This window comes from Fusarium falciforme, chromosome 2 (genome assembly GCF_026873545.1).
Source record: "Fusarium falciforme chromosome 2, complete sequence".
Classification (NCBI taxonomy): Eukaryota; Fungi; Ascomycota; class Sordariomycetes; order Hypocreales; family Nectriaceae; genus Fusarium; species Fusarium falciforme.
Genome location: NC_070545.1, coordinates 264,469 through 285,187, shown reverse-complemented (window position 1 = coordinate 285,187; position 20,719 = coordinate 264,469). Strand labels below are relative to the sequence as shown.

The 20,719-nt window shown below is 51.0% G+C and overlaps 7 protein-coding genes and 1 pseudogene across 8 annotated transcripts, besides 1 other annotated feature; 5 read left to right on the top strand and 3 right to left on the bottom strand.

Moving 5' to 3' along the window:
• Nucleotides 1–318: 318 nt before the first annotated feature.
• Nucleotides 319–1,641, top strand: NCS54_00200900 (Hypothetical protein; the record flags this gene model as incomplete). Its single annotated transcript, XM_053147619.1, has 1 exon — nucleotides 319–1,641. The coding sequence occupies one exon, from the start codon at nucleotides 319–321 to the stop codon at nucleotides 1,639–1,641; it is 1,323 nt and encodes a 440-aa protein (XP_053003594.1).
• A 1,358-nt stretch (nucleotides 1,642–2,999) lies between these two features.
• On the bottom strand, nucleotides 3,000–5,144 carry NCS54_00200800 (Zn(2)-C6 fungal-type domain-containing protein; the record flags this gene model as incomplete). The annotated part of the gene is made up of 2 exons (XM_053147618.1): nucleotides 3,000–4,893; nucleotides 4,981–5,144. 2 exons carry the CDS (start codon nucleotides 5,142–5,144, stop codon nucleotides 3,000–3,002), a joined length of 2,058 nt encoding a protein of 685 aa, XP_053003593.1.
• A 244-nt stretch (nucleotides 5,145–5,388) lies between these two features.
• Nucleotides 5,389–7,774, bottom strand: NCS54_00200700 (Hypothetical protein; the record flags this gene model as incomplete). The annotated part of the gene is made up of 2 exons (XM_053147617.1): nucleotides 5,389–7,549; nucleotides 7,596–7,774. 2 exons carry the CDS (start codon nucleotides 7,772–7,774, stop codon nucleotides 5,389–5,391), a joined length of 2,340 nt encoding a protein of 779 aa, XP_053003592.1.
• An 825-nt stretch (nucleotides 7,775–8,599) lies between these two features.
• NCS54_00200600 (HET domain-containing protein) lies at nucleotides 8,600–10,835 on the top strand (the record flags this gene model as incomplete). The annotated part of the gene is made up of 4 exons (XM_053147616.1): nucleotides 8,600–8,777; nucleotides 8,829–8,990; nucleotides 9,068–10,558; nucleotides 10,615–10,835. The coding sequence occupies 4 exons, from the start codon at nucleotides 8,600–8,602 to the stop codon at nucleotides 10,833–10,835; spliced, it is 2,052 nt and encodes a 683-aa protein (XP_053003591.1).
• Nucleotides 10,836–11,423: 588 nt separating this feature from the next.
• NCS54_00200500 (Hypothetical protein) lies at nucleotides 11,424–12,704 on the top strand (the record flags this gene model as incomplete). Its single annotated transcript, XM_053147615.1, has 1 exon — nucleotides 11,424–12,704. The coding sequence occupies one exon, from the start codon at nucleotides 11,424–11,426 to the stop codon at nucleotides 12,702–12,704; it is 1,281 nt and encodes a 426-aa protein (XP_053003590.1).
• A 218-nt stretch (nucleotides 12,705–12,922) lies between these two features.
• On the bottom strand, nucleotides 12,923–14,173 carry NCS54_00200400 (HET domain-containing protein; the record flags this gene model as incomplete). The annotated part of the gene is made up of 2 exons (XM_053147614.1): nucleotides 12,923–13,517; nucleotides 13,683–14,173. 2 exons carry the CDS (start codon nucleotides 14,171–14,173, stop codon nucleotides 12,923–12,925), a joined length of 1,086 nt encoding a protein of 361 aa, XP_053003589.1.
• Nucleotides 14,174–16,247: 2,074 nt separating this feature from the next.
• NCS54_00200300 lies at nucleotides 16,248–18,548 on the top strand (annotated as a pseudogene). The gene is made up of 4 exons: nucleotides 16,248–16,408; nucleotides 16,461–16,636; nucleotides 16,686–17,167; nucleotides 17,220–18,548.
• Nucleotides 16,248–18,548: a sequence feature.
• A 418-nt stretch (nucleotides 18,549–18,966) lies between these two features.
• Nucleotides 18,967–20,472, top strand: NCS54_00200200 (F-box domain-containing protein; the record flags this gene model as incomplete). The annotated part of the gene is made up of 2 exons (XM_053147613.1): nucleotides 18,967–19,678; nucleotides 19,751–20,472. 2 exons carry the CDS (start codon nucleotides 18,967–18,969, stop codon nucleotides 20,470–20,472), a joined length of 1,434 nt encoding a protein of 477 aa, XP_053003588.1.
• Nucleotides 20,473–20,719: the final 247 nt, after the last annotated feature.

Genomic DNA, 20,719 nt, shown 5'->3' with positions numbered 1-20,719 from the left:
GAGTCACGGCTTGCGTATCGCCTTATCACGAGATTTTGCCATATCATGATTCGTACCTATCGTAATCACCCCTTTAGGCGAGGCAGGATGATCCGACTGGGTCGAGGGGCCTTGTCAATGAACAACCTCACCTTAACAATTGCTCCCTTTTTAGGTTCTATAAAGGGTGCCTGATATCCCTTGGATTTAGGGTTTTGCTTCATTGTACATTAGACTCGGATCAACACTGATGATTGAGCATCAGCATTCACTATTAGCTTCGGCACTCTACATTCGCTGAACCTTTCTCCCTGACAGAAACAACAAACAACAACAACAATGGCACATCTAATCCGAGACCTCGACATCTCGTGGAGCGACTCCAACGCCCCCACAAGGCGAAATTCGACTGCATCTCTTCCCGCCATGACGATTTCGCCCCCGGAAAACGACTCCAAGGCCATTTTCGACGACACAGTAGTCAAGGGGAACGATGTCTCCAAGGACATTCCCTCGATGCTCGAAAAGGGCTGCAAGAACCCGTCCTCCGAGGAGAGCCTCGATGACTCTCAACGCAAGCTCCCCATTCGAGAACGGTTGCACTACTTTACCTGGTCGTGGTTTACACTTCCAATGAGTTCTGGTGGTCTTGCTTTGCTCATCCACGTGCAGCCGCATCAATTCACCGGCCTTCGAATCATTGGCACCGTGATATACGCTGCCAACCTGGCCATCTTCACAATCTGCTGCCTCGCGATTTTGTTTCGCTTCTTGTTCAATCCTGGTGATTTGACCAAGTCGGTGACACATCATCGAGAGACGATGCTCTTCCCTACATTTTTCTTGGCTGTCGCTACACTCATCACCAGCACTCAGCGATATGCGATTCCCCTCAATGATGCTTCGTACGCTTGGGCTACGCAGACTATCTTTTGGGTTTACGTCGTTGTCACTTTTGTACTTGCTGTCTGGCAGTATTCATTCCTCTTTGCTGCTCACAGCTACGACCTCCAGACCATGATGCCTGGATGGCTGCTGCCCATCTTCCCAGTCATGCTGGCGGGTACTGTCGCCTCTGTCATCCTCGAGACACAAACACACATCAACCCCCTCCCCATCATTTTTGCCGGCCTAACCTGCCAAGGTCTAGGTTTCTGCGTCTCAATGATGATGTATGCACACATGATTGGTCGTCTCATGCAGTCTGGTTTTCCAGATCGGGAGCATCGCACAGCACTTTTCATGAACGTTGGCCCTCCCGCTTTCACAGCTCTCGCCCTCATCGGCATGGCCAACGCCCTCCCCAATACCATCTCAGGAGCTGACCACCTCGCCCTTAATGTCGACACCGTCCGCGCCGTAGCTCTGCTAAGCGCCGTGTTCCTCTGGGCTCTCAGCCTCTGGTGGTTCCTCATCGCCGTCGTCGCAATCGTCGCCTCACCACCAAAGGAGTTTCATCTCGGCTGGTGGCCCCTCGTCTTCCCCAACACAGGCTTCACACTGGCCACTATTTCCATCGGCAACGAATTCAAGTGTGAGGGTCTCCTCTGGGCTGCAAGCGGCATGACAATTATTCTCATCATTACTTTTTCTACCGTCTTCTTTTTCAATATGCGGGCCGTCTTTACACGGAACCTGGTGTATCCCGGCAAGGAGTTTTAGAGAAACAGCCAACCACTTGAGGCATGCAGTAATGTAATTTTTATTAGGATAGATACCACGGGATACAGGAACTGGCATAGACAAAAAACGGGATACGATAGCGAATGGCTATCTGGATAAAACAGGTTTTTTTCGCATTTCACAAAAAAGCATTCCAACATCTTGTCTCCTATTGTGCCATGGAATTTCCCGGACACGTCAGTCCGGTTCCAGCCGGGCCAGAAGGTTCGGCGCCGCAACGTGGTTACGTCAAGGATGGCACTGGCCATCAGCTTACAGGGGCGAAAAAACAGGGATTGTTTCCTATATCGGCCCAGATTCCACGATCCCAGGGATCGTATTAAATGCCTGACAAGGGATGTTCTCGGGCGGCCTTGTACCTCCGTTAGCAGACTCTGAGAGATTCTCCCCTATTCCATAAGCGAGTGACTCTCATCGTGTCCGATACTCGGGGGCTTCCGCCAAGATCCGTGTGCTGTCGAGTTTGGCAAGTACAAGTCCGGTCACCCAACTTATCGGTCCGGGGAATTTTTTAAAGAGAAGCTTCTGGTCTCTCGCTCCTGTTTCGGCCCAGGCGTCTGGCGATTGAGGCCCTTTAGCGATATCATTTTTCGACTTTTTTTTTCCTTTGTTATTTCCAGGACCGGTGAGTCAAGAATGGCACCATGTTTCGTGGAATGCTGTTTCAGTCGCTGACTGTCAGCCAACTTCTTTCGCTTGACTTGAGATGCTGTCACTGTATTGGTTGCCATGGGCCAGTTTCTTTTCTTTTGGGCCGCGCTGCGTTATCTCTTTATCAATGTGGAATGTCAAGGATGATTTCGTCAGAGCTTTTCTGAGGACAACTAATTCTGGAACAAAGTGCAACTGGCCTTTTGCATCTGAGTGAGAGAAGAGAAAAGTACACGTTTAGTGCATCCAGACAACATCACAATTATCCTTCATAGGCTACTCTAAACACCGAGTTTTAGTCTAACTGGCACAATATAGAAACAGGAATACCTTTGCACGTGCTAAAGAAATCCTTCATAGATTAAATGCAAGATTCTGCACCTGACGCCTTCCGTCATGTGACTCGACTTACAGCAAGCCCATGTCGGATTGCGACCCCTTGCGATGCACTCGAACCAGGTTAGAGTTGCATGATCTTCGCCCCTCTTCAAGCGAAAACGGGACCATCTGAACATCTCGGCAAGCAAACTGTTTTGGCCGCTGCATTCTTACACCGCTACCCTTGTGTATGCCGATAGTTCACCGCGTAAGAAGACACTGAGAAAGACTTGACACTCCAGCAAAGTCGCCTAGTTGATTATGAATTACATAGATAGCTCTCTGATACGAATTAACCAAAGAGACGGCTACAATAAGTCCGCCCAGCTGCTGATATTCATCCAGTCCTGATCCGAAGCAAAGTTTGTAAACGGCTGCAGTCCTTCGCCTCCTAGCAACCTATTCCAATCCGGCGGACTCTCTGGAACCATGACCTGCTCGCCCTGCAGATGTTGAGTCACAAGCGTCTGATATTCGCGGTGAAGTTCCTCAAACACGCTATGCACGGCTTCTGCATTGGGCCAGTATTGTGCCAGGAGCATGGCCGACCTGAGTAGCCGAGCTAATCTTTCCAGGGCATTGATGGCGACTAAAAAGGTTTGCGAAGCGACCGCTGCACGGATCTCGGCTGCAAATTGTATGCCTGCTGCTGTTACGGCCCCCACGGCAGTGAAGTGACATTGGCGGAGCTCGTCGCGGGAACTTAGCTGTTCCAAAGACGTGACGATGGCTTGGGCAGCAGCTGAACAGATGGACTGGCTGCTTAGCTCGTATAGGTTTCGGTGAAGGTGTAAGAGAATGAGGTTATAGTGCATGCGGAGATGACAGGCCCAGGCATCATCGTCGTCGGCAACTGAAGAGATACCAGAGTGCAGAGACCAAAGGCCAAGCCTGGCGTCGATCGAGTTGACATCTATGTGACGGTCTTTTGAAGGTGAATTGAGAGAGATGATGTCCAGACCGATATAAGCCAACTCAACAAGGCGGTTGAGAAAATCAGGGCGGACCTCGGGGGGATCAGTCGACGACATGGCCGTACCCGGAGTGTCGGTTATATCGTCGTCGCAAAGAGGCTGCTGATCTATATCCTCGGCTCGAACTGCACACGGTCTTCCAGTCTCCAGTGCTGAAAAGACCTCGCATACAAATACCGACCACCAACACCGTCTAAACTGCGACATTTCTATAGCCGGAAGCTGGGAACTCCGTCGATGAGCGCCAAGACCGCATCCAATGCGCACCGCGATGCCTGACCAGTACCATGGTCCGCCAGCAACAGTGTCTCCATCTCCGACGTGCCAAGTGAATAGGGCGGCGGCTTGTAGAAGATGTATTCTATCCGTTTCGTGCCTCATGTGGTATAGCATACTGGCCCGTCGGAACAGAATATGTTTGACTGCATGACGATTATTGGCCACAAGCGGATGAGAGCATGCATGTGCTCCAGCCATGAGAACGGCCTGGAAGAGTAGCAATGGTGGAGGCTTGTCTGGTGTGCGGTAGCTGGCTATGAACTCGGGCATCGAGACGATGGGAAGAAAAGGGTGGATGTGTTCAAAGTAGGCCAACACAAGAGCATCTCGGACCTGTTGTGCGGGAAAGGATGCCACCTCGGTTGCCAGATCTTGCGTTGTCGTCCCCCAGATATCCGCTGAGGGCTTCCATGACTTGATCTGTCGGATCGGGGGATATGGATAGTGAAGAGGTTTTCCACCACCCCACTGGTCACTGGCAGAGCTTCCCTCTTGGGGCGGTCCTTCGAGTGAGGTATTCGTTTCAGGCCCGGTGTTTTCTGAGAGCGGTCGATTTCCGCCTCCGCGGATTGAAGAATATGGTTGACGGAATGAACGGTGTAGATCTACCAGGTGGACGAGGTTGGACACCGCTGTACCCACATATGCTATGCGGAAGCTCTTTGTGGAGGCAAAGACAGCCCAGGCGGCAGCGCCAATACCATGCTTGAAGAAGCGTGCAAGACCCTCACGGGCAAGCTGCTCCTGACCATTGGAATTGGCTGCATCCTCAGAATTCTTGCCTTGTGTCGGCGAGGGACCCCCGGGTCCGAGAAGCGAGAGATGATTGTCTGTGGATTCATCGGCTCCGAGTTCCGGTTCCGGCAGAGATGCCTGGGGAGAGCTGCCTTCGCGAGTACGTCTCGGAGCAGTAGATCCACGACGGGGTGTTGCCCATTTCGCCGTTGAACTAATTTTTTGTTAGTTTATTGAGAAGTGCATAAAACTGAAGAGCTCAGGTGTTGTTGGGAGTCAGTGCTGGAAAAAGACCACTTACCGACACTCCAAGCCTGACTTTTCACAGACGGAGCAGGGGCCTTCGGGACGTAGCACAATGTCGCATCGGACCTTGCGACGACGGCAGACATCGCAGGCCTTGCGTTGTTGACGTCGCCGGGGCAGGCCCTGGTGATCTTGCTGCTGCTGCTGGTTGGACTCCATGCTGTGAGTGGATGAGGAGGGATCGGAGCCGGTGATTGAGAGGGGGTGTCTTTTCTTGTCACTGTCGGAGCGTCGGCTCTCGGGAGCGGGGGAGCCGAGATGCGGAGATAACGTGGATATAATGATGCGCAGATACAGTACATTTCGGCATCAGTTGCGTTCACACCGAAGAGGACGACGAAGAGTATAGGTAAGTTGTATGTCCTCTACTAAAATCAATTGAATGGATGTATGGTCTATCCTTCTAGTTGAAACTGCACAGCTTAACACCCTCGTTCACGGCCTCGCCTTCCTTAACATTCGACTCAAACTTGCCATCCTTGGAAGCAGCAATAGTAATCTCCATCTTCATACTCTCAATAATCATGACAATCTCCCCCGTCTTGACTTCATCTCCCGCCTTTTTCAACACCTGAAGAACCTTGCAAGGCATCGGGGCGTTGATACTACCAGTGCTGGCTGGTCCTCCGGCGATGGCGACGCGCTGGCTTTCGTAGTATGACAGGACCGAGTAACAGTGGTACTCGAGAGGTGTTCCGATGGCGGGGAAGTGGCAGAAGATTCTTGTAAAGTCTCCGGTGTCTGACTCGCTGGAGATGTGATTGCCTGTTGCGACGAAGCCTAGGATCTTGTTCCTGCCGATGGTCACTTCAATGCGACCCATTTCACAACCTGAACCGTTCCCAAAATCGAGTCGTCGAGTTTGGAGGGAATGAATCTTGATAGAGAAAGTCTCAGAATTGGGGAGAGTCTCGGCTCGGAGAGATGCACTCAGTGCATTATAGGTCTTCGTGACAACTGCTGCACCATTTGCGTCCTCTTCAGCCTCAAGAGCCGCTGAGGGAACAGGCGCAGTCTCGACAATGAAATCATTTGATGCGGCCTTGGAAGAAAAGAGAAGGCGAGAAACCCGTGCATCTACAGTCGTTCCCTTGACAGCATCAAATCTTGTCACAACATCACAGGGTGTGTTAATCTTGTCGAATCGCTGATTTCGAAAACCCAGCCGGACGTTTCTAAAAGTGCTCCGTGATTTGTGCTCATCTCGAAGTTTTCGTAAAAACAGACTCGGGATGATGGAGTAGAGGTCCATTGGGACCTGTCCGTTGACGGAAGTAGGACTCTTGAGTAGCGACTCGAGATTGGTTGGGATGAACGAAGTGGTGTAATCTACCCGTCGGAACCCTTCGTGGAGAAGACAGGCCTGAAGAAAGTGTTGGTTTGTTGAGACTCCCATGCATACCGTGTCTGATAGAATGCGTGCCATTCTTTGGATAGCCATAGATCGTGTAGGAGCCCAGACCACGACCTTGGCTATCATCGAGTCAAAGTAGATGGAAACTCTGGCTCCACTCTCAATGGCCGTCTCGAAGCGCACATTCTCCCGGCTCTCAATTGTTGAAGGAGCCCAAACTCGGATAAGACCGTGTTGGGGGGCAAAGTCGCGCTGAGGATCTTCTGCGCAGAGCCTGCACTCGATGGCATGTCCGTTTTGAGGAATGGTTTGCAGATGGGGTACGCTCTCCAAGCTTCCACCAGAAGCTACAAAGAGTTGGAGGGAAACGAGATCGAGGCCGGTGCATTCTTCTGTGATGGGATGCTCGACTTGAAGACGTGCGTTGACCTCGAGGAAGTAAAAATTTCCAGTCGCAACATCGAGAATAAACTCGACGGTCCCGGCTCCTTCGTATTTCAACAGTTCTCCAATCTTGACAGCTTCAGCGCACATGGCTTCCCTCTGCGACTGATTGAGCCAAGCACATGGTGACTCCTCAACAACTTTTTGGTGCCTGCGCTGGACCGAGCAGTCGCGTTCCCACAGTGAGATGACCTTTCCATGGCTGTCGCCCATGATCTGGACTTCGACGTGTTTTCCTGCTTCGATGTACTTTTCCATGATGCAGTCGCTCAAGCCGAATGATCGTTGCGCCTCGGACTGGGCTCTGTTGAACTCGGATTCCAGGGCCGACATGTCCCGGACGATTCGTAGTCCTTTTCCACCACCTCCAGCTGAAGCCTTGATCATGACAGGAAGACCAATTCTCTCAGCCTGAACTTGCAAGTCTTCGAGCTGGATTCCACTAGAGGAGCCGGTGAACCCGGGAATCAAAGGGACGCTCGGCTCATGCTGGCTGAGGTACTCCTTGGCTTCTCGCTTATCGCCCAAGGTGTTAATGGCGGATGAACTGGGCCCGATAAAGATGAGGCCAGCAGCTCGAACTGCGTCGGCGAATCGGGAATTCTCACTCAAGTATCCGTATCCGGGGTGAATGGCGTCGGCTCCAGCGTTGAGGGCGATATCGACGAGGAGTTGAATATTCAAGAAGGGGTTGCCATCGGGATTGTCCATGGAGCCAAGGTTAATGGCTTCGTCAGCTTCTGACACGTGCCTGGAGACGGCATCTCTGGGAAATGGTTAGACACGGGCGCTGATGCGAAAGTTAGACTTACTCGTCGGCATAAATGGCAATCGACTTGATCTGGAGTTTGCGACAGGTGGCAATGACCCGACAAGCAATCTCACCCCGATTGGCAATAAGAACGCTGTTGATTCGTCTGGTGCCGTCCTGTTGGAGAGGCAGAGGAGCTACCCACAGAGGGCTTCTTGTTGGATATGCGCTAGTCTCCATGGCGATGTGTAGGCTCGAGTTGTTGGAGAACGAGTGTTTCTTAGCAAATCAGAGGTGATTGAGCTTTTAAGAAAGGAGGTAGTTACTCTACCGGCATTCGGCTTGGACATTTCTCGATCGGAGCGGCTTTCAAGGTCCGCTCTGCTCTCGCACCGGCGCGGACCGAAAGTGGGGCCGTTCCCGAGGAGGCCGGTTGGATAAACCAAGAGCTCCGGAGAATAGTGGTCAGTGATTCTCGATGGGAGAAATATGAAGCCGAAAGACTTATAAAGTCTTCTCAATCACTCCGGTATCTTCAACTATAGTTCGATGTCGATTGGAGATAGTCCCATTGATTTGTCTGAAGCTGCATAGGTTAACTGGAAGCCTGGTGCAGGTGCGTGCCCCGCAGCTCGGTCCGCATGCCGAGGCCGGCGAAAGAACCAAGTATCATGGGAGACAGACCGAGGCAGATTGAACAACTTTCACATTATCTCATGTTCCAAGCAGAAAGCACCTACACAGCCATGGCTCACTGAATCAGTGGCTCTCGTGTAGTAGATCACTTGGGACTCTCGGCTTCCGTCGCCTGTTGAATCGGGTCGTGGAGGGCACAGCCAAACCATGGTATTCCCTCCTGGTTATTCTTTTTATTTTCCCATAACTTCATACCAGAAAGAATAAAATATCGATAATGGACGAGCATGGAAGAGAAAAGTGGGCAGAGATGTGCCCTTCATTGGTCGATTACCCCTCATCAACCTGCGTGTTTTAGCTCTGCACGAGCGATCTGACGCGGCATCTTACGACCATCACACTTCAACACCAGCTAGTAAATAGCCCGTCATGCTGTGCGAGAGATGCGACCAGCTTAGACTGGGCAACCTCGAAAAGACCCATGCGTCGTACTCATCCGAGGGTGGCAAGAGAGTTGTGGATTATCGCGCAGTTCAGGACTTTGCCTATTCCTTTGTGGACAGAGCTCCTGGCTTTCCATCCCTTGAGGCATCTGAGAAAGTAGGATGTGAGCTTTGTGCCTTGCTAAGATCAGAGCTTGCGACAAGCCGTCTGAAAGACTACGATGGGGAGGTCAACGTCCGCTACAGATATCTGTTGCAGGATGCCTATATCCAGGGACCAAAATACCCTGGGGCGTTGGTAGTCAACGTTGAGCCTGATGACCCGTCTCAACAGGAACTTGGAAACGTATACGTGTTTTCAATCCATAGTCACCAAGGTTGGTATCTTTTCCAGATATATGACGTCTGGGTCGCAAGCACTACTGGAATGGTTGGCTGATTGTTGCTTGTGTAGAATGCGTCCAAGAATGGCTTCAAACCATTCCATGGCCCGAACGGGACGCGTTGTCGGAAAAGTCTCTCGAGTTCATCAATGAATGCCTGGAGACTCCACTTCGCTCCGAACCCGAGACCGACAAGGACTTTAACCCTACCCGCCTTCTCGACCTTGGGGAAGGGGAGAATCCGATCATCCGTCTCATCATCACTAAAGACATTAAGACGCAGTTAAAGTATGCGGCTTTGAGTTATTGCTGGGGCCCTCCCGAGATCGCGAAACATCAGTCCATTACTACGGCTGAGTCCCTGAGTGGCAGGTTAAAGCACATTTCGCTAGAAGAGCTTTCGCCGGTGATCCAGGATACCGTCAGATTCTGCAGAGGGATTCGAGATCCCATACGTTACCTCTGGGTTGATGCACTCTGCATTATCCAGCGCGACGGTCAAGATTGGCAGACTGAGAGTGGACTCATGAGTCTCATCTACAAGAACGCTTTTGTTACGCTCTGTTCCCTCGGCTCATCTTCATGCAAGCAGAGCTTCCTCTCAAGGCGACTGCCCACCGTAACTGTCGACTATCAATCTCCGTCCGAGCCCAATATCAAAGGCTCTTGCAGCATGGTCTTAAGGGGCGAGGTCAAACTCCCAACAGCCGTTGAGATGATTGATGATGGCATCCGATGCGCCAATCTCTTTCAGGATCTCGACATTTTCACGGCCTCGTGGCTGACAAGAGGCTGGACGTTTCAAGAGTTCCACCTGTCTAAAAGGAGACTCTTTATCGGTCGAGCCGGCACGCACTTTTCGTGGAATGGCGACAGCAACACTTCAACACAGAGCGAAGACGGCATCTCAACCATTGGTCCGGGTCTTGTCTCGTTTGTGATAGACAAGGATGAGTGGAAAGCCACACTGGAAAAACTTGGAGAATTCTGGCACAAGGTCCTTTATGAGTATCGTCAGCGCCAGTTGACGAACGAATCAGATCATCTCCCTGCACTCGCAGGTCTTGCGAGATGGGTAGCAGACTCGAGTGGTGCACGCTATCTTGCTGGTATCTGGGATACTCACTTGAGAACTGGTCTCATGTGGAGTTGCACGTTGGACAGTCCTGAAAAAGATGTCGATCAAGAACGACCGAGCTTATCTCATCTCCTCCACAATCTGCGGACAAAGTCTTTGGCGCCTTCTTGGAGTCCCCTTTCCCTGAGAGATGGTAGAAACGATTTCTTGCCTTGGTCCTTAGCCATACCGATGGATGATGGGGATGCGCAATTCGAGCTGCTTGATGTCGGTATAGATGTCGTCGATAAAGTCCGCAACCCATTCGGCGCTGTACGCTCTGGATTTCTCAGACTCGACGGATTCTTCATGTCTCTGGATGGTACTGTCTTTTCACGTGGAGGTTCTAACAATGATAACACGAGGAGATGGAACGTTCGGACTGAATCGGATGGCGATTATGTGGCGCACGCTTTGCTGGATTTTACCCCGACCAAGGAGAAGGGTATGCAACGCAGCTCTTGGGTGTCTGGATATTACAATGCTGACTTTGGTCAACAGTTAAGATGGAGAAACTCGGCTTGCTGCTAACTTCAAGTACCCGGCCAGAAACTGCATGGGTACAGAAAGAAGGCCTGATCATATATCCTGCAGAAGGCACAGGAGATAGCGCGTACAGACGAGTGGGTGTTTTCGTTATTAGCGGCTCGGATACAAAGGCGGAGAAGAAATGTGTTGATATTGTTGAGCGATCTGAGAGGAGGACTTTGACACTGATTTGAATTTCGAGCGGGTAAACCAGGTCATCGTGTTCGCTTTGGCTTGGACATGTCGCCGTTCTAGATCATATCAAGAACACGAGGTTTCTACTCCCATATTTCCTAGACTTCTTGTCGGTTGAATGAGAAGTACTGATCTCTCCATCTTATGAACCCTGCTCCTGGTCGAACCATATGTTGTGTCCCCTTTCCAGTGTTTGCACCACCTCGGGCCGTCCCGAAACAATAAGTTTCACATCCTTGATGTTTTGGATATTCTCTTCGGCAGTGACGCGTCCTTTTTGGCCGCTTTAAGTTGAGGCTAAGCATAGCTTACGCAAAAGCTACTGATTCGTCGGGATGTGGGTTGGGTCGACACAAGCCTTGTGGCACGATGCGGGTGGGGATATCGTCGCTATATGCGAACCTACTATTGCAAGAACATGCCTAGCTATAACTGCGAACGCGCGTGCCAATAGGATGGAAAGGCTATAAAGAAGACGTTCCCCAGGCCATCTCTGCTGTTCATCTCAAGCTCAGTTTACACAATAACTCTTACAACTCTTCACATCTATCTCACCTATACATCTTTGTTCTACCTGAAACAGCAACATGCGCGCTCTCGTCAAAGCAGGCCTTGGACTTATGGTTGGCGCTGTCACCGCCCAAACCTCCGCACCATCACCACCTCCTGGCGGCAGCCCCCCTGGAGGCAATGGAGGATCCTCCACCGTCAACAGTGGCAAGGGTCTTTACGACCTGACCAATGGCCAAGTAGTTGAAGGAGGCACCTACTCCTGCAGCGATAACGACACCAGCGTCTTTGTTGCCAACAACACCGTCAGCGCTTCCCTGGTCGACGTTACCGTCATCAAGTCTGGCAACACCTCCAACGATGATGCCAGTAGCTTTTACGGTCTCAACGCAGCCGTTCTGGCTGTTGGAAACTCAGTTCTCAATATCACCGGTGGCTCTGTCGACGACGTTGGCCAGGGATCTGACGGCGTCTTTGCCTACGGCAACGCCACTATCTACATCAGCGGCACCAAGATCAATGTTGAGGGCGGAAACTCGGGTGGTATTGAAGTTGCTGGCGGTGGTACCATGTACGCCTCAGACTTGACTATTGACTCTAACAACAAGGCCGCTATTCGCAGCGACCGTGGAGGTGGCAAATTGGTTGTTGACGGGGGTGTTTATCGCACCTCGGGTCCCCAGGGTGCACCCGCTGTTTACTCGACGGCCAACCTGACCGTCAGCAACGCCATTTTGAAGGCCTCTGGATCCGAGGCACTCGTCATCGAAGGACTCAACGAGCTGACCATCAACAACTGCACTGTCTCCGGAAATATGGGCGTGTCAGGAACTCAGGAGCTGCACAACGTAATGCTATACCAGAGCATGTCGGGCGATGCTGAGGAGGGACTTGCCGAGTTCGTGATGAACGGTGGCTCTATGGAGGGCTTTAGTGGTTGCATGTTCTACGTCACCAACACGGCTGCCTCTGTCACCCTCATTGGTGCTGAGCTTACCTTGAGCAGTGACAGCAACTATCTCTTCAACGTTTCTGGCAACGATGCTTCCAACGGCTGGGGAAGCGTTGGCTCAAATGGCGGCAACGCCACCCTGAACCTCTCTGAGCAGACCGTCACCGGCGACATCTATGCCGACCCCATTTCCACCCTGGCGGTTAACCTGGCCAAGAACTCCCAGCTCACCGGCGCCATCAATCCGGACGGAACGACTGCTGCTGGTCTTGCTGTTGCTATCGATTCTTCCAGTACCTGGACCCTCAGCGGCGACAGCTATATCACTTCTTTCAGTGGTAGCTTGACCAACGTCGAGCAGGGATCGTACACGCTCTATGTCAACGGAACTGCAGCTTCTGCTTAACCCCTATATGTTGAATCATAACTGTTTGCGTTTTGAAAAGGAGCACGGTTCCGGAAGACACACTGGTTCTTAGAAAGACCGCAAAACTTAGTACACCGTGTTATATAGTCAAGTCACTTTTATCATAGCATTTACTCAAGAACGAGAATACAATTATTCATTCTCCCGCAAAGAGTTATTCCAACAGTCTGTAACATTTCGCAATCAATACAGCCTCCCTAAAATATGCGGATAATTTGTTTCTCTTTCTCACGTATATCAAAGTCAGAAGTTGCGGTCTTGAAATAGACGGTAGCATTGCCTAATCTTTCATACCCCGCATTATCTGACAAAGAGCCCAATAAGAGACACCAAGTTATAGTTTGATTAAGGTTGAAGCCTTCAGTAAACAATGGCATGAAATGAATAGGAGTGTCGATGAAGGCCTCCTCTCCGGGCTGATGCCCACCCGGTGTTGTGGGAAACTGCCGAAGAGTAGAAATCAAGTCGTCCTTTTGGGCGATACGCTTGATAAGGCCGTCTACCTCTACCGTAATATAGCGGACGTTTGGGATGCAGTCAATATGCAGCTCGAAGCCTTGGCCGCCCCTCACGTTAGAAAGGCGGGCTGGAAGCAAAACAGCTTTTAAATCAATGTAGGCCTCAGAGGCACCACCGAAAGTGTCATCGGTTCGATGAACGATGTCCTGTAATACCGGACAAGCAAGCCAGTGCGGCTCTGGTCCGAGGCTGTATGTCTTGTATCTCACTGGGCCGACCACTGATACCCATGAGAAACTGGGCGCGATATAAGTTGTTGGAAAATAGGTGTCTCTGTGAGGCTTGTTAGCAAACACAGTCCAGCACATCCCCTTAACCAATGAATTACTCCAGAGGCCCGCGAAATGCTCCGAATCAATTGACGTCGACACTAGCCTTGCGATCGCTGACAGCGCAGGAAGCCTATCTTTCACCATTGTAAGGCTACGCTTCGTGTACCCGGCCAGGAAGATCTCCCACGCCATGTTGGGGTCCCAACCTGGGTTCGCCTTGGAAAGCTGCTCTCTGATGATCTCGGAGATGGTTTTCTCTGATGGAAGACCGCATTCGCATGTCTTGGAAGTTCGGCACTGCCACTGTACCTCGGCCCCGGTGAAGACGACGGCCCGGTTGGAAAGGACGCGTTCTTGCAGCGTCCATGCTCGATCGTCGATAGGATCAACTTCTTCGCCGTATGACTCGTTGAACCGAAGATAATGGCCTCGTGCTGCTGTTCTGAGCGCTTTGATGCAAACATCTCCAGGACCACTCTTTGCCAAGGCAACAGAGCCTTGTCGCATGCTGCTTAGGAAACTTTCGTGGCAAGAATGCGTTGATGCCGAAATGATGGTAACAAAAGCATTCTGATACACGTCCCCCATTTTCTGAGATTCCTTGTCCCAGACGTTCGCATCATCTTGTATGATGCACAGGGAATCAATCCATAGCATGTTTATTCCAAGGCGTGAGCAGACAGCAGCAGCATCCCTCAGAGTTGATGGTAATTATGAGACGTCGATTCCTCTCCGCATCTGGTCAAGGCTCTTCTTTGTAGTAGTCAACGGCGGGCGGGCTAGAGTATGGCCCCAGGAATAGCTAAGCTCTGCGTATTCCAGGGGTGTTGAGGAGTTTAGATCGACGAGACGGACCATTGTCGCTTTTCCATCCGATGTGAGTTGTAGAACTCTAGAGGGCAATACGAGCGTGGCATCGGAGGGCTTCTGATTGCAACCAGGGTGATTTGAAACACAATCTGCTATACAGCGAGATATAAAATCCCATGTTTCTGGGCATTCTGCCATCTGCGGCACTTCTGGGAGAGTCTTGATATCTCGAAGGAAGCTGTATACTTGCGGCAAAGACGCGAAGAGGCTCGGATCCGAGCGATTTTCTTCATCTGGATTCTCGTCAGACAACTGTTGCGAGTAGAGAGGGTATGATACGAACTGCTTAGCAAGTAAAAGTCTACCCCCTCACACGGAGGAATATCGAGAGTGGATAGAGTAACGTGAGGCCGATGGCTTTCCTTGGCGGGCGCGAGAAAATAACGCTCCGAGTCAAGTTCGATCTTGTCGTGGATCTTGCGGTTTATGGATTCAAGCAAAATTCCACAAAAGCCGCACCCTCTCGCATGGGAATGTTTGAATTCCGAGATGCTGAAACTAAAAGGATCCCGTCTTCGTTGCGCCTGTGTTGGATCGGGCAGAGGACTGTGACATATCGGGCAATCTGAAGATGCCTCGTCATCCATGTTGGAGCTTCGTCCGGATTGAATTGGGAATCTGTTGTGTTGCCAATCGATGCCCAACATAAAACCTCAGGCTGGTTGAAAGATACGGCCGCCGCTCGTCACGTGGAGCACATGCACGCGATCTGCAGGAGATACATTTAAGCATTGGTAAGAAAGTCGCACAACGGTTCGAGTTTTGCCGATTTACTTGTGGTAGAGGCTCCCTTTCACTACGAAATCCATCCGATGGGCCTGGGAACTGTAGAAAGTTCAAGCGCTAGTCGCCCTCCTAGAAATACGTGTTCTAGTCTCAGCAAATTATTGAACTGCCTTCGATCACGATCTCGTGACTCAGTTAACCCATCAAGGGCCGGGCTTCAACTATAATAAAGGACACATTGTCAACACATCATAGCATCATATCCCAATGCTAACACAGTGACAACGACGTGCAAAGAGCCTTTAGAAACCACGGCAGAATGGACTTCGGAGCTGATTGCTGCAACTTGGATTCCCGCATTAGCCTTGGTTCATAAGGATTCGGATATAAAGAAAGCAAAGGGTAGCGATAGTGCTAAGGAGACTGAGAAGACTGACGAAGGAGAGAAGAAAGACGACAGTGGGGCATTTAGGAAAGACGCAGGGTCCATATTTGCAGTAGCGGTGGGAATACTCGCTGGTGCGGGCATGTTGTTATCATGGTGATGGGAGAGGTGATCCGCGTAGCATTCGCGGATCCTACCTACTGTTTCTAGGCATTGGTGATAGACACGAGCGATTGATATGAGCAAGCAATACCCCTGAATTCGTCAACTTGCTGCTAACCCGAGTATAGATCTGGTTTATCGATGGGCTGAGGCTATTAGGCTTGTGGTTTCTGCTCTTTGTACGCATTTCTCGGCCAGATTTCACCAACTCAAAGAAGAAGAAAAATAGAGTCCATTTCTCAACTTGTGATGAATGCTGCAGTCCTTTTCTTCACCTACTTCTCTGTGGTGAACTTTACTTGAATCGGCCAATCAGCGCCCTCCATGGGTTTCGGCATTTGAATAGCCGGACTCGGTCCGAGTCAAGCCCGTTCGGTGCCGAGTAACCGGCCCCACACCCGCCGGGAGCCGGTCCGCCTTTAGCATCGGAGCCTTAAGAGTAGAGAGGAGAAGATGACCTTATCGGCCAGATAACCCCAGGTTTTTTGGGCACACTGGTATTCATTACCCACACTCAAACATCTTGTCCCTTCGACTGACGCAATGGACGGTGGCAATCCAGAATCGAATCCCGAGTCTCCATCATGGCAGACAGAGCCACGACAAAGAAACAACAGGCGCCGAGCCCGTCGAGCTTGCCTTTCCTGTCGATCTCGCAAGGTTAGGTGTGACGTTGTTGAAAGGTTTCCATGTGGAAATTGCAGATGGGATAATAACGAATGCGTCGTTGTGAGCCGACGTGGTGGAAGGTAGATCAACAGAAGTTCTTCTAAGAACATCAGACTAACCTTACCTTGGCAGATGCATCAGAGTACACCCTCCGGCAAGCGCAACTGAAGATTCCAGCGACCGAAGAAATACCATTCAAGAGGCGGACACAGATCCATCAGCAAACGACTCGAGACCGACCAACCCTGCGGCCCCATGTTCAACTCCAACAGACCACTACGGCGTCGGCGAAGACATCGAGTACACGAGTAAGCTTTTATGGTGATCGTTTATACACCTGGCTGACTGGAAGAGCAGCTCAGATGCTACGTCTTGTGTCTGGCTACACTGGTGACCCTGGTATGAACCTCGGAGCTGCCTGGCCAGAGCCCGACAAAGTCGTACAAACGGCCAATTCTTATGCCTCGAGCAATGGTACCACAGATTCCGAACAATCTAATAGATTACCTGGTTTTATTAAACCACTATCATCGTGCATTGACAGAGACGACATCGCCTACCTACGGTCTAAAGGAGCCCTGTCGGCGCCAAACGTGCACCTCCAAAACGCCCTTCTCTGGTCCTTCTTCGAATACGTATATCCTTTCATACCCGTGGTAGATGTCGAAGAATTCCTCGGGTCGGTGCACGACCGAGACGGTAACTCTGGTCAAGTCAGCCTCCTCCTGTACCAGGCCGTCTTGTTTGCAGGGACAGCACACGTCAGCATGGATCTTCTCAAGAAGTCTGGCTTCAACACCCGCAGAGAGGCGCGCAAGGCCTTCTTCCACAGAGTTAGAGTAAGTCTGATCCTATAGTATCTTATGTAGCTGTTATTGACTTTGGACTTAGCTTCTCTACGACTTCAACGCTGAGCCAGATCGGGTCGTCATCATCCAAGCGCTTCTACTCATGACGCTCTGGTACGAGACCCCGAACGAACACCGAAACACATGGCACTGGATCGACGTCGCAATATCACAGGCATTTGCCGCTGGCTTACATCGAGACCCGCCGTTCCTCAGCTCTCCACCTCTGATCCGCATCCAAAGACTCCGTCGGCGGATATGGTGGACCTGTCTTATGCGCGACCGTCTGGTGTCTTTGGGCATGAAGCGACCACCGCGGATCAACGATGAAGATTATTGCGTCACCATGCTCGAGGAGGCTGATTTTGGATCTGCCGACTTGCCAGAAACAGAGCGCGGCCAATTACGAGACATGTGCTCCTACATCCAAGACAGCCATAAAAGAATGGCCCTGGCTCGGCTTTGTATCGCCAAGGCAAATCTCTGCCGTCGTTTGAGATACTATCTCAGGTCACGATATTCTGTTTTCGCCGAAAACGCCGGCGACGAAGCCGCTGAAGCTTTCACCATTTCAAGACCAGACGACAAAGCTGCATATGTCTCGTGCAGCGAGGATCTAGTTGCCTGGCAGAAAGCGTTATCGAATGACTGCAAGTATCGGACCCTTTCGAGTGATCTCGTGGCGCACGAGGATAGGACTGTTGCTCTTCACCGCACAATCCTCCACATGATCTACTACGCTTCAATATCTGGGATCCACCGGTCTAGGTTTACTCTGCTCTTGCATGATAAAGAGTCTTCACTATTCGATCAAGAAGTTTCAAAGATTTGGATGCAGCATGCAGCTATCCGGGTGTCGGACATGGCTGGGGAGATTCATCAGCATGGTCTTGATGGGTTTTTACCGACTTTGGGCTTGAGTGTTGTTGTTTCGGCTGCTTCGGTTCATCTACTCGAGATAAGAGGGGTCATTGATGCTGAGAGAAAGAGAGCATACGAGGGATACCGAAGATGTATGGTGGTGCTCGACTCACTAGCGGACATGTATGTGGCTGCAGACCTGGCAAAAGATGCCATGGAATGGGCTTTTGTCCAACCGTCTGCCAGAGCATCCGAGCCAAGTGACGAGGTCGAATCAATGGTGCAGTCCTCTCAAAGCCCTACGGCTGTAGATGCTCCCGTTGATATCGACAGCCTGATAAATGGCAATCGTCAGGGGTGTTCGACGCCGAGAGAGAGTGTTGAGCTGGACCATGATGATATGGGCTTGGGCGCCCCGGGAGCTGATTTTGAGGATGTGTGGATGGATTATCCAATGGGAGAGATGGACAAATTTGAAAATAGTGTTATGTTTAGTGACATTGACTTGTAAGGACTTGATGGGTTGAAGAGAGGGGTGGGTGTATGGAAACAAACTTCAGCGGCTACCTATGGAGATATCACTTGGTGAATCTCGGGGATGAACGATAATATAATATTCTTTTTAATAATACGTGCCATATTCATTTCATACTTGGCCCCAAAATATAGCCGGTTCAGGATGACCGTCGTACAACACAAGTCAACTCAGGCAGACAGGCAGCACAGACCTGTCGCCTCGTTTACTCAGGGCAGGCTTGGGTAGGATGCCGGGTCTCCACTCGGGCAGTGGGCTCAGGCTGCGTGAAGAATGCTCACGTGACTGGTGTATATATCAAACATCTGTTGGTCGACGCTTCCAGCCATCGTCTTTTCCCTCAACCAATTCAAATCTCTTGGTTGTTTATTTTGGCATAAGCCAAGTCATGACGATGGATAAACTTCCTCCCGAACTACTGCGCAGGATTCTTTTATATCTGATCACAGAATGGGGTTTGATCCATGAGATCCACCACCGTGTTCCCAAAACTTCGCTGGCTGCATACGCAGCCATCTCTCGCAAATGGCAGAGTATCGTGGAGACTTTTACGTTCCAACACTTATTCCTAACTCCTATGAGACTTGGTGTAGCTGAAGCCTACAACTATCTCACGCCACCTCGTCTTGCCCATCTCCGCCACGTCCGCTTCGAGATCGAGTTCCCCGCTCATGACCTTCACGTATCCACCAACCCCGAAGATTACGACGACCAAGCCGTGTTCAACAAGGCCATCACGCAGATTTTTGCCCTTGTCGCACGGGTTCCACGCCGCCAAACACCCCTCATCAGCCTGACACTCTTGACGTGGCCCTCGAGGGAGCACTGTATTCCTTGGGATGGCTACAGGAAATCAGAAAAGCGAAAGGTTTTCTCAGGTGAGCTCCGGAAAACATACCTGGAGCTTTCTGCGGACTGGGATAGAAACATTCGAGACCTTTCCGAGGTATCTTTTTTCCGGGTAGAGTTGCATTCACGAGCCCTTGTTTTCGCTCCAGCCTCGATCAATCTTATGGCCAGTAAGATGACGCGCTTAAGAAAGGTTGAGTGGCGGCTTTGCGACGCGGAGAAGATAGATGCTGAACTCCGGATCCGTCAGAGAACCGGTACGTATAGCAAATCGGGATGCCCCCCTCGGCTTCCTCCCGATTCTGGGCATTGCTCACAGGTTTTGATAGAGTTTGCGCACACATTGGGGATTCTACCAAGATCAATAGAGAGTTTAACGCTCGAATATATCCGGGAGCCTCCCACAGACAGGACGTTCCAGCCTCCAAGTATTGTGCCGCCTGATGCTACGAGCGATATTCTAAGCCAGGAACTGCGACACTTCTCCCAAAGGGATGGCCTGCAACAGTTTTTGGTCGATGCCAGCGTCGATAGCAACATTCTATGGCCCGAATCTCAGGATCCTGAGAGCAAACTGCCGACCTGGCCCAACCTGTCCGTGTTTCACGTGGAACTAAACGCCGTCTTGCCCTCAGGCGAGTGGATCCAGATGCGACACCCTGAGGCTGAAGAAGACGAATTTGACGGCAACTTTGATTGGGACGATGCCCCATACAGCGAAATTCCCGGCGAGGAGTACGAGAAGCGGTTCGACTGTACGTACAACCCGATACACTTTGAGCGATTCGCCCTGGCCACCGCAAGAGCTGCGAGCAGGATGCCAAAGATAAAGGAGCTGTATGTCACCCACCACAGCATGGCTGCAATGGGTGTCGGGTTCGTCACTAGGGGTCTCGAGGAGTCTTGTTGTCTGGAATTTACGGGAGACCCACACCCAGAGCCCAGCGAGGAGATATTGGATGCTTGGCGAAAGGTCGTTGACCTCCACGGCATGGAATGGAACGTGCATTTTGCATATGGCTCGGATGCATACTATCTCGATACTATCTAGACCATAGGGGCGTAAAGCTAGACAAGGTGTGCTCAGAGATTGTATAGTTGACCGAAATTGAAAGTCATGTGCTTCCAGTGTGTGTTGTGGGCTCGACACACAACAATGCTACGTACTACCTGCATGCCACACGTGGTCCAAGTGACTTGCTCAACTCGACGTATCATATCTTGCCGGCAGAGACGCAATACGCCTCTTTGACCCAAAGGTTCTTACAGTCGGCTAGGAGGGGACTGGTTAGCTGGTT